The 17,190-nt window shown below is 41.6% G+C and overlaps 1 protein-coding gene across 7 annotated transcripts in view; it reads right to left on the bottom strand.

The window, feature by feature from the left end:
* LOC140212072 (mitogen-activated protein kinase 8) overlaps window positions 1-17,190 on the bottom strand; it is a 132,376-nt gene that overhangs the window by 22,588 nt on the left and 92,598 nt on the right. For all 7 annotated transcript variants that reach the window (XR_011889640.1, XM_072282557.1, XM_072282555.1 and 4 more), the window contains 3 exons: window positions 8,463-8,521; window positions 8,117-8,255; window positions 95-260 (listed from right to left, as the gene is read on the bottom strand). Coding sequence is in view for 6 of the 7 variants with exons in the window: in XM_072282557.1 (XP_072138658.1) it covers window positions 95-260; window positions 8,117-8,255; window positions 8,463-8,521 (364 nt within the window). In the remaining variant the exon portion in view is untranslated. The remainder of the gene's footprint in view (window positions 1-94; window positions 261-8,116; window positions 8,256-8,462; window positions 8,522-17,190) is intronic.

The following is a 17,190-nucleotide window of genomic DNA, read 5'->3' as shown; positions in this document are numbered from 1 at the left end:
AATTAACTCAATAGGAACAAAATGTTACAATTTTGATGGACCTAAACAGAAAAGTCACCTTCCTATATAAGCACATAGGTCAGAGTGCACTAACCATTTTCTTTATATCCCATTCCTAGAATGACCTCTGGAGCACGGTAGTATCGTGTAACCACATAAGGTGTCATCAGGAAACTAGTTCCTGCTGTTCTTGCCAGTCCAAAGTCTAAGATCTTCAATGTACAGTCTGCTTTCACAACTATGTTGCTTGGCTTCAGGTCCTAAAAGTCAGAAAACAAAAATTATTTATTTGGTCACCAGGACACAGATCCGAGCCCATTTCCCATTGGAAAGTTCAGTCAATGCAAGACTCCCCAACCTCCATTCTAACAACTTTCTACACCATCAAGAGTGTCTGCATCATTGTGTGGTTCAAAGGCTACAAGGCAATGGACCCCAAGACCCTAAGTGGACAGTAAAAACAGTCAAGACGATCACTGGGTCTCCCTCCCCACCCCCATCTGTGGCATTTACTGGGAGTGCTGTATGCAAAGGGCACGAAGGGCTCAAAAGGTTGTTGAGGATTCCTACCACCAATCCCGTAATCTCTTCGACGCACTACCATCAGGAAGGAGATACCGGAGCATCAGCACCAGACTTGAGATTCTTCCCCCAGGCTGTGAGATTAATGAATACCCTACCGCCAACCAAGGTCTCGTCACTAGGACAGCAAGTTGTTCACCGTACTATGCACTTGACATGCATTCTATTTGCGGTAATATTTTGTTTTATTTGTGTGTGAGATATATGTATTGTGGGTACATCATGGTCGCGAGGAATGTTCTTTTGTTTGCTTGTGTGTACAGTGCCTATAAAAAGTATTCATTTCCCTTGGAAGTTTTCATGTTTTATTGTTCTACAACACTGAATCACAGTGGGTTTAATTTGTTTTTTTTTACACTGATCAACAGAAAAAGACTCTCGTGTCAAAGTGTAAACAGATCTCCACAAAATGATCTAAATTAATTACAAATATTAAACACAAAATAATTGATTGCTTAACTATTCACCACCCTTTAATATGACACATCAAATCATCACTGGTGCAGCCAATTGGTTTTAGAAGTCATATAATTAGTTAAATGGAGATCACTGTGTGCAATCAAGGTGTCTCAATTGATTGTAGTAAAAATACACCTATATCTGGAAGGTTCAACTGCTGGTGAGTCAGTATCCTGGCAAAAACTACACCAGGAAGACAAAAGAACACTCCAAGCAACTCTGTGAAAAGGTTATTGAAAAGCACAAGTCAGGAGATAGAAACAAGAAAATTCTCAAGTCACTGAATATCCATTAGAGTACAGTTAAGTCAATCATCAAGAAATGGGAAGAATATGGCACAGCTATAAATCTGCCTAGAGCAGGCTGTCCTCAAAAATTGAGTGCTATGCAAGAAGGGGACTAGTGAGGGAGGACACCAAGAGACAATATGACAACTCTGGAAGAGTTACAAGCTTCAGAGGCTGAGATGGGAGAGGCCGCACATATAACAACTATTGTCCAGGTGCTTCACCAGTCACAACTTTATGGGAGAGTGGCAAAGAGAAAGCCACTATTGAAAATATCCCACAGGAAATCTCGGCTAGAGTTTGCCAGAAGGCACATGGGAGACTCTGAAGTCAGCTGGAAGGTTTGATGCTCTGATGAAGCCAGAATTAAGCTTTTTGGCCATTAGACTAAACGCTATGTTTGGCATAAGCCAAACACCGCACATCAAAAACATACCATCTCTACCGTGAAGCATAGCGGTGGCTGCATTGTGCTGTGGGGATGCTTTACTGCAGCAGGCCCTGGAAGGCTTGAGAAGGTAGAGGGTAAAACTAATGCAGCAAAATACAGGGAAATCTTGGCAGGATAACCTGATGCAGTTTGCAAGAGAACTGTGACTTGGAAGAAGACTTGTTTTCCAGCAAGACAGGAACCCAAGTATAAAGCCAAAGCTACACAGGAATGGTTTCAAAACAACAAAGTTTAAGTCCTGGAGTGGCCAGGTCAGAGTCCAGACCTCAATCCAGTTGAAAATTTGTAGCTGGACTTTAAAAGGGCTGTTCACTCATGATCCCCAGGCAATCTGAGAGAGCTTCATCAGTTTTGCAAAGAAGAATGGGAAAAAATTGCAGTGTTCAGATGTGCAAAGCTGATAGAGACCTATGCACACAGACTCAAGGCTGTAATTGCTGCCAAAGGTGCATCTACTAAACAGTGACTTGAAGAGGGTGAATACTTATGCAATCAATTATTTTGTATTTTATATTTGTAATGAATTTAGATCACTTTGTAGAGATCTGTTTTCACTTTAACATGAAAGAGGTTTTTTTTTCCTGTTGATCTATGTCAAAAAAGCCAAATTAAATCCACTGTGATTCAATGCTGTAAAAAAAACATGAAAACTTCCGGCCGGGCAGGGGGTGAATACTTTTAAAGCTACTCTATATACTGAAAGTTGACAATAAAACACAACTTGATGATATTGGAAGGAAAATAGATCCTAGAAGATAATCACAACATAGTTCTGTAATAGGATAATGATACATAGCTTAAAATACAATGAAAATGATTTTCTAATGGCAGAATACATGAAGCAGGACTTGCAGTTAAATCAAAGTTACGTAGCTAGTTGCGAATGAGCCCCCGGGAGCACATTGGATGGATGTAAATGTAGATCATAGAAGTCAAATCACTATCCTAAGACTATGAGTTGTGATGCCACATTAGAAACTTAAAGCCAGAAAGTGCTCATTTGCCCCACTGATCTAGCAGTTATGTCACAGATAACGAAACCCAAGCAAAGCAAAACCACCTTCTGGAGTGTCTCGCAACTGCTTGGGGCCCATCCGTTTATGGAGGAATTCTATAAACTAATACAACTATTGAGCACCATCTTAAAACCTTCAATTTAAAGAATAGGTCAATAGATGTAACCTGTTTATTGAGTTTCCCCTCCTCAATGAACTTTTCTTTCATTTGACACTTGCCACAAATTTTGTCGGTGCATTCCTCCTGCTTTCCAGTAATTTTTTGGCAGGGAAATAAAGCTCCTGAAGCAATTTATTTTCCTTAATGTTCAGCAAAACCAGGTAACATTTTATTGAAGTTGTTCAAACCACAGAATTTAATTTGGGTAGGACAAGGGAACTGATTTCTTGTCTCAGTGGGAATGCTTTGAGTATTAAGCAGCACTATAAACATATCTTACTAAATAAATAGAAAAGTAAGCTGAGGAAGAGAACATGTTTGGAGCAGCTAGAATGAATACAAGACAGATAAAGCCAATCCATCTTGTGTTTTACCTTTGCAACAAAATGAGCAGGTTACCTTAGAGAGACTGAACAGAACAGCAAAACAAGATAGTAAGTTCTTATTGGAAGGTTTGAGAAGAATATATGCATGGACAGAGACCAGTTGCATTAAATGTTTGTTTCCTTCTGCAGGCTACTTTAGATCATGTAGATCATGGAAAAAGCTCACAATCATAACCAACACCCACTATAGGCTAAAAGGGCTCGCTGGTGAATAACACCTATGTCATCAACTTATCTGTTGTTGACAACTGCTGTTTTTGAAGCATTCTTCAACAGTGAGTCACCCTTTTAGAAGGAACAAAATTTAAGAAAATAGGCTAATAGAAAGGCAAACCTGGCACTGATCAACTTTTCCTTTGACGTCTGCCCTCATTAAATTTGTCAAGGTTTCTTTTATCTGTTGAGTTCAACCAAACAATCTTGCATAAATATTTGAGAATATAAATAGCAGTGAACTGAACATGAGCAGTTGGTCCATAAACACCCACAGCACATGGTCACTGGAGAAATCTGTCTTGTGTACCTTCCTAGCCCTTATAAATAAAGCTGCATTGTGTCAATCTCCACTGTAAACACACTCTCATCTGCACACATTAACTCTTATACAATAACTCAATCCAAATGTACAATTCCAGAATAGGAAACATTGGATAAACAAATAAAGATTTTTCCAGTGTCTGATTACAGCACTGTTTTAATTGTATAACGTCTGAACGTATCTTCAGGTTCTGTTAAGATTAAGACTCAGTCAGGTAGGGCCAGATTAATTATTGTTACTTTGGACAATTAGCTCAAACACAGGAGTAAAGTTGAGAGTAAAGTCTGCATTCCGCAGGGATCGCTCCCTACGTGACTCCCTCGTCCATTCGTTCCCCCCATCCCTCCCCACTGATCTCCCTCCTGGCACTTATCCCTGTAAGCGGAACAAGTGCTACACATGCCCTTACACCTCCTCCCTTACCACCATTCAGGGCCCCAAACAGTCCTTCCAGGTGAGGAAACACTTCACCTGTGAGCCGGCTGGGGTGATATACTGCGTCCGGTGCTCCCGATGTGGCCTTTTATATATTGGCGAGACCCGACGCAGACTGGGAGACCGCTTAGCTGAACACCTACGCTCTGTCCGCCAGAGAAAGCAGGATCTCCCAGTGGCCACACATTTTAATTCCACATCCCATTCCCATTCTGACATGTCTATCCACGGCCTCCTCTACTGTAAAGATGAAGCCACACTCAGGTTGGAGGAACAACACCTTATATTCCGTCTGGGTAGCCTCCAACCTGATGGCATGAACATCGACTTCTCTAACTTCCGCTAAGGCCCCACCTCCCCCTCGTACCCCATCTGTTACTTATTTTTCTCCTTTTTCTCCCTCTGAATATACCCCTTGCCCATCCTCTGGGTCCCCCCCCCCCCCGTCTTTCTTCCCGGACCTCCTATCCCATGATCCTCTCGTATCCCTTTTGTCAATCAACTGTCCAGCTCTTGGCTCCATCCCTCCCCCTCCTGTCTTCTCTTATCATTTTGGATCTCCCCCTTCCCCTCCCCCTCCAACTTTCAAATCCCTTACTCACTGTTCCTTCAGTTAGTCCTGACGAAGGGTCTCGGCCTGAAACGTCGACTGCACCTCTTCCTAGAGATGCTACCTGGCCTGCTGCGTTCACCAGCAACTTTTATGTGTGTTGAGTAAAGTTGAGAGTGTTGCTTGGTTCTCAGTATACAGGACTTTCTCTTTATGCTTTAAGTCAAGCCTCTAATCTAAAACAATTCACACTAGAAGCAGCAGTGAAACTTCCGGAAGCTAGCTTCCTGATATATTGGTCAATAGTTGAATGACAGGGAAAAGGTGATATCTTGCTGACAAGGCTGGTCAAAATTGATATTTTTTTTTAGATTATGAGGACACTCAGTCCTCGTTTATTGTCATTTAGAAATGCTTGCATTATTTCACCCAGAGAGTGGTGGATATATGGAATGCTCTGCCCCAGAAGGCTGTGGAGGCCAAGTCTCTGGATGCTTTCAAAAAAGAGATGGATAGAGCTCTTAAAGATGGAGGAATCAAAGGTTATGGGGATAAGGCAGGAACTGGATACTGACAGTGGATGATCAGCCATGATCACAGTGAATGGCGGTACTGGCTCGAAGGGCCGAATGGCCTACTCCTGCACCTATTGTCTATTGTCTACTGAAATGATACAATGTTCCTTCAGAGTGGTATCACAAAAAAAACAGGACAAACCAAAGACTAACACTGACAAGACCACATAATTATATAGTTACAGCAGTGCAAAGCAACACCATAATTTGATAAAGAGCACACCATGCACACGGTAAAAGAAAAGTCTCAAAGTTCCGATCGACTTCCCATAGTCCCGATAGCAGGCGGCAAAAGGGAGAAACTCTCCCTGCCATAAACCTCCAGGCGCCGACAACTGCCGATGCATTGGAAGCACACGACCACAGCTGACTCTGAGTCCATCCGAAAACTTCGAGCCTCCGACCAGCCCTCCGACACCGAGCACCGTCTCTGCCGAGCACTTCGACCCTGCCCTGGCCGCCGAGCAACAAGCAAAGCCGAGGACTCGGGGCCTTCTCCTCCGGAGATTCTGGATCACACAGTAGCAGCGGCAGTGAAAAAGGCATTTCAGAAGTTTCTCCAGATGTTCCTCCGTTCTCTCATATCTGTCTCCATCAAATCAGGCTTGTGCACGGCACCCTACTTGACAGATTACAGATATCATTCACTGGAGTGGCCACTGCGCACTGCGTCACGTCGCCATCTTCTCCTCCTTCACAATCTTTCTCCTTCTCACTCTTGGTGTTAAAAGGATCTCAATCTCCTTTACATTCATAAAAAGGGCACGCTACACCAGATGACCTAACCTTTAACTCCGGGTCAAAACAACTGCATGAAGAGTCTTCAAAACCACACACATCTTCCCACCACAAGCAAGAGGAAGCCTGCAGATGCTGGAAATCCAAAGCAACACACACAAAACGCTGGAGGAACTCAGCAGATCGGACAGCGTCTACGGAAATGAATAAAGAATCGATATTTCGAACTGAGACCCTTTTTCAGGACAATTAAAGAGAAATCCCTGCAATATGACAAAAATTACATTACAATATTCTGACTGCTTTACCATGTATTCTTTATACTAATAAAACTGAACAGGGTATAACTATTTGGTGCATTTTCCTACTAATCATACAAATAACCGTGTTGCAGGCTGCTATTTTACATTAACATCCTCAAGCTTCCCTTGAGTTGCCACTGGCACATAACTTCCACTGAGCTGCACCTGGAGAGTCATTAATTGGAATCCAACTTAAAAAAGACCACTTTTCCACATCTCAAGCAGCTGTCAAATTAGAGTAACTTCATTTCATCCTCCATGAAATCCCACATACTGACTGCATATTCTCACTTCAGAAAAGACTGGCTTTGGCAAGTAATATACTTATAAATAAGAGAATATGTAAAGCCACTGCTGCCTTAAAATGACTTTAGCAAAGCATATTTCCCTCCCCATGTTTGTACTTCTGACAAACAGCCAACTTGAGCCATTTTGTTTAGAAACAGGGAACACTCAAGACAAAAGAAAATCAGTGAGATGTTACAAGCAAAATACAACAGAACTGCTTGGCATAAATGAATTTGAAAATAATTCCAATATTCTGGGACTTGGTCCATAAATAAAACCTGCACAGGATGATGTTTAAATTCTGAATTTAGAATGACAATGGAAGCACAGAATGATACATTGCTAACATCCCATGGAAGCAAAACATCATGCTAAAGAAACTCAGGAGGTCAGGCAGCTTCTCTGGAGGGAAATGAACAGTCAATATTTTGGGCTGAGATCCTTCATCAGGACTGGAAGAAGAGGGCAGAAACCAGAATGGGGGGGGGGGGGTGGGTAATAAATCCGGGTGAAGGGAGCAAGGAGTGGGAATGGCCTGTAAAGCTGGGAAGTGATAGGTGAAAGAGGTAAACTCTGGCTGTACCCTCTCTCTTTCCAGTCCTCATGAAGTGCCTTTGTATAAAATGCTGATTGTTCACTTCCTTCCATTGATGCTGCCTGACCTGCTTCCAGCATTCTGTGCACTTGGTCAAGATATCCACCATCTGCAGAATCTCGTGTTCCCTGTTTACCAGTCTATCCATTACATTCATAAAAATCAAAATACATTCATTTTAGCTTTTACACCGAGGAAGTAAAGATCAGCTCACTGCTGGTTTGCATTTTAACATTTGCAAAACAATGACCTGCACTCAGTGTAACTATGGTTAGTACAATGATCTTATATACAATGTACAGTATCTGAAGAGGAACTATCAACTGCTTTATAAATAGTAGCAGCAAACCGATGGCAAAGTAGAACATTACAGTTAATCCTCAAGTGAGAATACAATAGTGAAAATGGCTTCCTTAATTTCTTTCCTTCACTTGGGCTACATATTTTAGAATTGCTTTCTTCCTACTGGTATGAATAGCATCAAAAGTTTCGAACATGTCTTTCATCAGTAGCACTGAAGTCTAGCAATTAACTAGAGCGGAAGAGGATCTCTAATCGACACATGGTTCTTTCCTCCCCTACCTTACAATCAGAAAATGAGAACCCAATAACAAAACTGCAGCCTTCAACAGTGTGCTATTGCATGACACCAGTCAAAAGATAATCACTGCCTAAAATTACACTGAAACGGCTAGTTTTTAGTTAATGTTAAATCTAGATTTGCCTTAGACTGTAGAAAAAAAGAATCACTGACCCGGTGTATAATGCCAGCTGAATGAAGGTGCTTGATGCCACACAGCATCTGATAGAGTAGGTAAGACATTCGCTCATGGTCTAGTTCCATCTGAATCACCTGACAGAGATTGGCATCCATAAGTTCCATCACTATGTAACTGTCAGCAAGAACAATCAAGGAGAAAAGCACATTCATGTGTCATTAAAAGAATGCATCAACAGTTTCTAATTTCATATTTAACTACTGTCACCTGTAGTAACAGCACTAAAAAAAAATCAAAATGCTTTGTAACATTATGGAATATGAGAAACAACCCAATATGCTTAAAATTTCCTTCTTTACACCATTATGGTAAAATACTTACACATCTTGAAATTCCTCAAGTGATTTTTGTGGTGTAAATACATTCAGCAGGCCAATTATCTGGAATACATTGAATATTCAAAGGTTAATGTAACTAGTGTTTAAGTTGTGTACGTTCTAAGCTTATTCCTGTCTCAGACTATAAGGAACTGTTAATAATTTTCATTGCTGAAGTCATTTAAACTTATTTATAGTCATTAAAGAGAACAGATAAGCAGAAAACATTACCAAAAACATCTGCACTTATCTAATTAGCCTTTTAATTCATTAGAAATTTTAATTCTAATTTCAGAACCTCGAAAGAGAAAGTTCATAGAAAAAAAAACAAATAATTTATTGTCAGCAAGAATAGAAAAGACTCAGTAAACATTTTTTTGCAAAATGATTTTGTGGCATCATGAACAGTTTTCAGTAGAAAGGAATTCACACCCTCATCCTGAGCAGCATCTTTGAATTATTGGAATTAATAATACTATTAAAGGGTGTGATTTTTTTCCCACTGAAAGAAAATGTTCGTGTATACAGTACGAGTAGAAGTCTGCTGTGAACCCATGGATTTAAAAGAGCTGATGAGCTATCGTTTAATGCCACCGGAAGATCAGCAGCTGTTAACTTATTTCAGTAGAAACATTATACAACCCAGAAATTTCTCATTTCAAGTAAAGATTTTACCACCAATTATGAGGCTCAAGTTAAAAACAATTTCTCCTTTTTAAAATGGTGATTAGCATCTTGTAGGGAAATATATATAGTATCTCCCTCGATATTTATTGCATAGTCTCTCAGTGGATCCTGCTTCATACTTTATTCAGCTGATAGAATCTAGGCCTCCAATTTCCTGAGATGGGTAACAGCTTAAAATCAGTGTTCTTTCCCCTCAATATAACCATGACTGTAAAGCATGTTGGGACATACTGAGCAGAACCAAATCTGACTTAGTATCAGTTCCAGAGAAGAATGTATCATGATGATAGCTCATATGGATACTTACATCAAAAAGAAATAAAAAGTAAATTTGGAATAAATAGAAAATGCTGGAAATATTTGGCTGGGCAGGCAGCACAAGGATGCTTCAAATTGAAGTTTTTCCCATTGGGAAAAGTTAGGAAAAGACATTTGAGTTACAGAAAGAATGGATAACAATGTTGTCAGGGGTAAACTGTACAACAGCCAATATTGCTGATGCCATGCAGGTCTATCGACCCAGATTCAACCTTGATCTCTAGTCTATGTGAGCAGTTTGCTGTTTTCCCTGTGACTACCTGGGACTCCTCCAAAGAAGCTTCCATTTTCTCCTACATTCCAAACCCCCCCCAAAAAATGTACAGGTTCCCAAATTAATTGTAAACTATCCAGTGTGCAGCTAAGTGGTAAATCTAGGAGGCAGAAAACAAAGGTGAAGTTGATGGGAACATGGGGAGAATATGATGAGATAAGATTTGTGTAAAAATATGCATTTAATTGTCTTCATAGGACTTGGTGGGCCATTGACCTTGATTCTGTACTATTCCTCTCTCTATGAGATAGAGTTTCTGGGCCAGGGAGAGTTTAAAGAAGGAGTGCTAGCTTCGAGAGGGTTCACACACAAGATGACACTGGTGGACATTGGCAACTCTGCGGGCTCTAGAAAATTGTACCAGTTTTTCTCTAAAATATACTTCTTTTGAATTACTTTTACTGCAACCTGCAGTATGCAAATTTCCTCTTAACAACAGACTATGAAATTACATCAATGATCTTCAGATCTCATGATTGACGATCAAGTGCGAAGCAGAAGTCATGAGCTCCAGCGGAGCAGTTAAGCATGGTGCCTTTAAGGGTTAGTGCGGCAGGAGAGGCAGAATGCAAACCAAGCTGAAGTGCAGAAAGACAAGGCCTTCGCTACCCAGCAACTTGTTTGTGAATATGCAGTCACTGGAAAATAACATTGACAGTCTCAGGACAAGCCTGCTGCAACAGAGGAAGATCTCAGTTTGCATTGAAACTTAGTTAACAGTGAACATTCCTGACGTAGTTATCTGACCAGAAGGTTTTGCAATTTTCAGAATGGACCGAACTGTAAACTCTGGTAAGAAAGAAGGTGGCAGCGTGTGCTTTTTAGTCAGTTCTTGTTGGTGTTTGGAAGCGGGGCTCATGTCGACCTCATGCTCCACTGACTTAGAATACATAACAATCAAATGTAGACCATTCACTTTGCCTCAGGAGGTCTCATCCATGATCCTGAACGCAGTTTATAAACAAACCAGTGGCTGATTATAAGCAAGCACTCGCAAAATGCACAATATCACCACCAGACAAGAAAAAGTCCATCAAATTATAGTCAGCGATTTTAAACCAGGCCTGTTTGAAGAAAATCCCACCCATTATCACCAACACACAATCTAGACCACTGCTACAGTACAATAAGAAATGCCTACCATTCCTTTCTGAGACCGCATTTTGGCAGGTTGGATCTTTTGGCTGTACTCCTACTACCTGCATACAGACAGAGCCTAAAGAGCAAGGCTCCAGAGATCAAGACAACCAAGAGGTGGTCACGGGAGGCAGAGGAACAGTTACAGGATTGCCTTGAGTCAGTGGACTGGGCCGCATTCAAGAACTCATCTGAGGACCCGAATGACCACACCAGGGTTGTTACAGACTTTATTAAAACAGCTGTAGATGAATGTGTGTCCCGATGAAATCCTTCAGGGTTTACCCCAAACAGAAGCCCTGATGAACCATGAAATCCAGAATTTGCTGACAGCCTGACCAGAGGCATTCGAGTCTGGAGATCAAGAATGCTACAAGGGGTGCAGGTATAATCTCCGGAAAGCCACCTCACGAATGAAATGGATATTCCGGCCTAAACAGGAATCAACAAAGAATGCTCAACATCTGTGGCAGGGTTTGAATGTCATAACCTCCTACAAAGGTAACTCTTACAACACAGGGGACAGCAGAGCTTTGCTTTCAGATGAACTCAATATGCTCGCTTTGACCAATGTCTGCCAATGATCCTTTGGTCCCAATATCTGAAGATGACGTGCAGGCTGCCTTCAAGAGAATGAATCCACGGAAAGCATCCAGTCCAGACTGAGTACCTAGCCGAGTACTGAAGACCTGTGCTGACCAAATGATTGAAGTGTTCACAGATATCTCGTTCGCGGATATCTCGCTCTGGCAGTATGTGGTACCTGGTGGCTTCAAGCAGGTTTCAATCATACTGATGCCCCAGAAAAACATGGTAACCTCCCACAATGACTATCACCCAATGGCACTTACATCCACAGTGATGAAGTGTTTTGAGAGGCTGGTGTTGAAGCATATCAGCTCCTGTCGGAATGGCGACTTGGATCCACTCCAATTTGTCTACTGAAGCAACAGGTCTACAACAGATGCCATCTCATTGGCACTTCACACAACCCTGGAACATCTGGATAGCAAAGATGGATGCATCAGGACGCTCTTTATTGACTACAGCTCAGCATTTAATACAATCATCCCCTCAAAACTAAATCAGTTAACTCCAAGACCTAGGCCCCCTTGTGTAATTGGATCCTGGACTTCCTCACATGCAGAACCCAGTCAGTTCAGTTGGCAAAAAAAAGTCAGGAAAGAGAAACCAGTGGTCCATAAGCCAGTACTCACAGCCAGTAATCAGAAGTGGAAAGGGTCAGTAACTTTAAATTCCTGGGTGTCACTATTTTAGAGGACCTGTCCTGAATCCATCATAAAACTATAATTGCAAAGAAAGCACGACAGTGACTCTATTTCCTCAGGTGTCTGCGGAGATTAGGCATGTCAACAAAACCCTTCGCAGGCTTCTATAGACGTGTGGTAGACAGTGTGTTGACTGGCTGCATTACAGCCTGGCATGGAAATACCAATGCCTTTGAGCAGAGAATCCTATAAAAGGTAGTGGATTCATCCCAGTACATCATAGGTAAAGCCTTCCCAATCACTGAGCACATCGACAGGAAATGTTGCCATACAAAAGCAGCATCCATCAAAGACCTTCACCACCCAGGCTATACTCATTGCTACCATCAGGTAGATGGTACAAGTGCCTCAGGGCTTGCACCACCAGTTCAAGAATAATTACTACCCCTCAACTATCAGGGTCTTGAACAAAAAGGGGATAACTATTCTCATTCTATTTCTAGTGTTCCCACAACCGACTGTCTCACTTCAATGACACTTTCTTTATCTTGTTATTTCATGCTCTCATTACCTATTGCTATTTATTTATATCTGCATTTGCAGTTTGTTGTTCATTGATCCTGTTTACAGTTACTATTCTATAGATTTGCTGAGTATGCCCACAGGAAAAAGAATCTGAGTTGTATGTGGTGACATGTATATACTCTGATAATAAATTTTACTTTGAACTTTGTTAAATGTAGTTTACTGTCTGCAGTATGTGTAATCAGATGGATAAGAATGAGAATAGAAGCCAGAAAAAAGATGTAACTGCAGTTGTTGGACATCTATAAAAAAAATTTTAAAAAGTCAGCATCTGTACAGAAAGAAAAATATTAAAATAGTTTATTTTCAAATCTGAGCCTTTTCTTTAAATTCCAATAGACATTGTATTGTACTTTGTTCTTTTCCCAGTCACAAGCATACGATGGACAAGACTTTTGGTTAAGATGGCACCTGCGTACGCTGGTTTCCCCCGCCATCCAAAGGTATAGTGTTCCTATGAAATGGTTCGTAAGCCAGAATGTCGTAAAGCGAAGAAGCAATTACCATTAATTTATATGGGAAAAATCTGTGAACGTTCGCAGACCCAAAAATAACCTACCAAATCATGCCAAATAACACATAAAACCTAAAATAACTGTAACATATAGTAAAAGCAGGAATGATATGATGAATACACAGCCTATATAAAGTAGAAATACTTTTCCACAATCATGCCCTCACTGTTCTCCGTAGTGAAAATCTCACGCAAGTGCTCTCAGCAGAAACACGGCACAAGCGCTCTCCAGTAACCTTTAAGCTATGAAGCTGCCAAATCATACCAAATAACACGTAAAAATACACAGCCGATATAAAGTAGAAATAATGTATGTACAGTGCAGTATCACTTACCGGAATTGGGACAGCGTCAAGCACACTGATGATGGTGTGTTAGGCTGAGTCATCGGAGGTTGGGGTGGTGCAGTGGCCCCCATCCTCCGAGCAGGGAACCAATACTGATCCGCGAAGCATGCAGGGGTACAACTTGTTTATTTCGGCTTTTTTCTTAAAGATGTGCTGGGTGCGTTCCAGCCACCGCTGCATTTTTCACGGATCGGTATCTGTCCGCGGGCTGGGGGTTGGGGTGGTGGGACACTGAGGTGTCATCTCATCGTCGATCAGGGCAGGCAGGTCATCTTCTTCTATGTCTGCCTACCTCGTTGTCGAAGGTCGAGGTTTGTCGTCTGCTGTGGCTGATTGGAAGGCTTACTGGACTGCTTAGCCTGCTTAGATCATACAGTTCTTTGTAAGCACTCAAACCATCCCGCAAATATGCCCTAAACCGACGTACCCTTTCAAAATTAAAGTCGTACTTTATCATTGCAGCGAAAATCTCACGCATTTGCTTCATGTTCAGTTCCTGGACGACTTTACTTTCGGTCCATTCGCTACTGCATTCAGTTTCGATTGTAATCCTTTCCTCTTCCAATTGCATCAGCTCTTCATCTATCAGTTCTTGGTCATGAGATACCAAAACCTCTTCAACATCATCTTCATCAACTTCCACAAGCCAAACTCACTTTGTCCTTACTTCGTTCACCACGATCAAAACGCTTAATTATATCTAGTTTTACGCTAAGTGTAACAGCCTTATGAGCTCTTTTAGGCTTTTCCGATACCGTAGAACTCATTTTGCTAACGGATGCTCACAGGCACGTGTTTAAGCAATACCAGCTAGAATGCAGAACTGAATCCAGGGGAGGAATGGCTGCTCGGGGCACAAGCTGCTTTTTTCGCGTGCTGCCTTTTCTCGTAACAGTGAAAACACCTTCTGTTAGCAAAAACAGGTAACTAATGTAGGTCTTTCGTAACAGTGAGGTTTCGTAAAGTGAACGTTCGAAAGCGGGGGACACCTGTAACGATTCTTCGGTCATGATCTGAATAGATTATGAAACCATATATTTCACTTCTTCTATGTCTTTTACGTTTGTTTTTCCATCTTTGATATGATTCTGGAACTGTTGGAGCCTGTGATTTCCTGTCTGGAGATCATTTGGATGTTCCAGCACTCTGCAGTCTCTGAGAGAATTCTGGGAGGCAGAGGTGACAAGCTCGGACAGGCTGTGGGACAGGGCGTGAACTGATGTTTGACTCCATTTCGCTGATGAAAGCAACGAGGGAGATTGAAACACTGAGATGAATACAGAAGCTTGGAGATCGTTTGGATGCTTCAGTGCTCTGCAATCTCCGAGAAGATTCCTGGAGACAGAGGCAGCATGCGTGAACCTTGTGGTGGGCAGTTTGCAGGATGGGATGCGAGCTGATGTTTGACTCCATTTCACCAATTAAAGCTTCCATTATTCGCTGATTAGTGACGAGGTAGACTGAAACATCAAGGTGAGTGCAGAGGGTGAGCACCGGCTGCCTGTCTTTTGATTGCTCTGCTATAGAGAGGGAAAGGCCTGCTAGAGAGTGTTGCCCAGGTTTTCTGCACTTTGGATATGAACTTGGACTATAGGCTTTTTTTCAATTTTTTGTTATTTATAACCTTTTGTTCAAGTTTTTTTATATTCTGTGATTTTTGCCCAGTCTTTTTTGGGTTTTTCTGTGAGGAGGGAATTTGGGGGTTAATGTGCCAGCTCTATTTTGTTTGTTTTTTTGTGTGGAGGAGGGATTCAGGGTCCAATGTGCCAATACCATTTTTGTTAATTTTTTGTGAGGGGAGGGGGATTTGGAGGTCGATGTGCCAGTTCCGTTTTGTTCGTTTTTTTGTGCGGGAAGAGGGATTTGAGGGTTGAGGCATCTGTTCTGCTTTGTTTGTTTGTGCAGGAGGGGGGACTTGGGAGGGTTGATAATTGTGCTGCCTTTCTTTTCTTTCTTGGTTTCATGGCTACCTAGAGAAGAAGAATTTCAAGTTGTATACTTTGATAATAAATGAACCTTTGAATCTTGAACTTGGTGCCAGCCAAACCCTACCCTCATGTGATCTGAAACACCTATCATGCTTGGCAAACTCCCTGCTTTGATAAGATAGTGTCCTCAATTTGAAAATAAATTGCAAAACAAATTAAAGGAAAATTGAAAAATAAATGCTTTGCACATGAAGCAGATGATATTCATAAATGCCCAGCTGATTTATTGACATCCTTTAGGGAAAGAAATACATTGATGACCTGGATGAAGGAACTGGTGGCATTGTGGCAAAGTTTACAAGCAACACAAAGACAAGTGGAGGAACAGGTAGTGTTGCAGAGAGGGGGAACTGGGAGAATGATATGGTTAAGAAAATGGGCAAAAGGTAGCAGATGGAATATAATGTATGGAAGTGAGAGTTTAGGCACTTTGTTTGGGAAGAATAAAGTTGTGACTATTTCCTAAATAGGGCGCAAACTCATAAATCAGAGGTGCAAAGGGACTTGTAATGAAATGCATTTACAGCATTCATTTCTAGTGGATGAGAATATAAAAGCAAGGATATACCAGTCAAGTCATATAGGATGTTGGCTAGACTGCATTTGAAATACTGTGAGCAATTGTAGGTTCGATAATTAAGTTCAAATTTTTTGTCATTTGACTGTACAGATGTACAACAAAACCAAACATACAGCACATGTAATATTACCATAAATAAGTTAATAAAAAACAATTCAAAAATGCATGCAGTGTGTAGCACAGGTAAACTGTGCAATGGAGAGAGGTTGACCTGCGCCTTCCTGAAGTGCACAATCATCTCTGTTATTTTGTCCGCACTGAGACTCAGGTTATTGTCCTCGTACCATTTGACAAGCTTCTCCTCCTCCTCTCTGTAAGCCGACTCATCACTGCTGCTGATGGGATGATGTGCTGGTCCATGAAAGGTTCAAAAGCATGATCCCAAGAACAAAATGCTTAATGTTTGGAAGGGCATTTGATAGCTCTGGGTCTGTACTCGAAAAAGTTCAGAAGGACAAGCAAGCATCTCATTGAAACCTGCTAAATACTGAAAGGCTTGGATAGAAGGATCGTGGAGAGGATGTTTCCATTAGTAGGAGCATTCTCGGATCTAAAGGCACAACCTCACAATAAAGGGAAGTCCCCTTAAAATGAGATAAGGAGAAATTTCTTCAGCCTGAGGGGTGTGAACTGAAGGAATTGCATAGACTGAGTATTCTAAATACTCACAACTAATTTACATAACAGCATTTTAATGCTATAGCATGCAAACTAAACTTGAACTGGTTGAATCAATAAACTACAAACAAGACAATAAACAACACATATCAAAGTTGCTGGTGAACGCAGCAGGCCAGGCAGCATCTCTAGAAGAGGTACAGTCGACCTTTCAGGCCGAGACCCTTCGTCAGGACTAACTGAAGGAAGAGTTAGTAAGAGATTTGAAAGTGGGAGGGGGAGGGGGAGATCCAAAATGATAGGAGAAGACAGGAGGGGGAGGGATGGAGCCAAGAGCTGGACAGGTGATTGGCAAAGGGGATATGAGAGGATCATGGGACAGGAGGTCCGGGGAGAAAGACAAAGAGGGCGGGGGGGAATGCAGAGGATGGGCAAGGGGTATAGTCAGAGGGACA

The sequence above is a fragment of the Mobula birostris genome, chromosome 18 (genome assembly GCF_030028105.1).
Source record: "Mobula birostris isolate sMobBir1 chromosome 18, sMobBir1.hap1, whole genome shotgun sequence".
Classification (NCBI taxonomy): Eukaryota; Metazoa; Chordata; class Chondrichthyes; order Myliobatiformes; family Myliobatidae; genus Mobula; species Mobula birostris.
The sequence above is the reverse complement of the archived record's forward strand: the minus strand, read 5'-3'. Positions and strand labels throughout refer to the sequence as shown.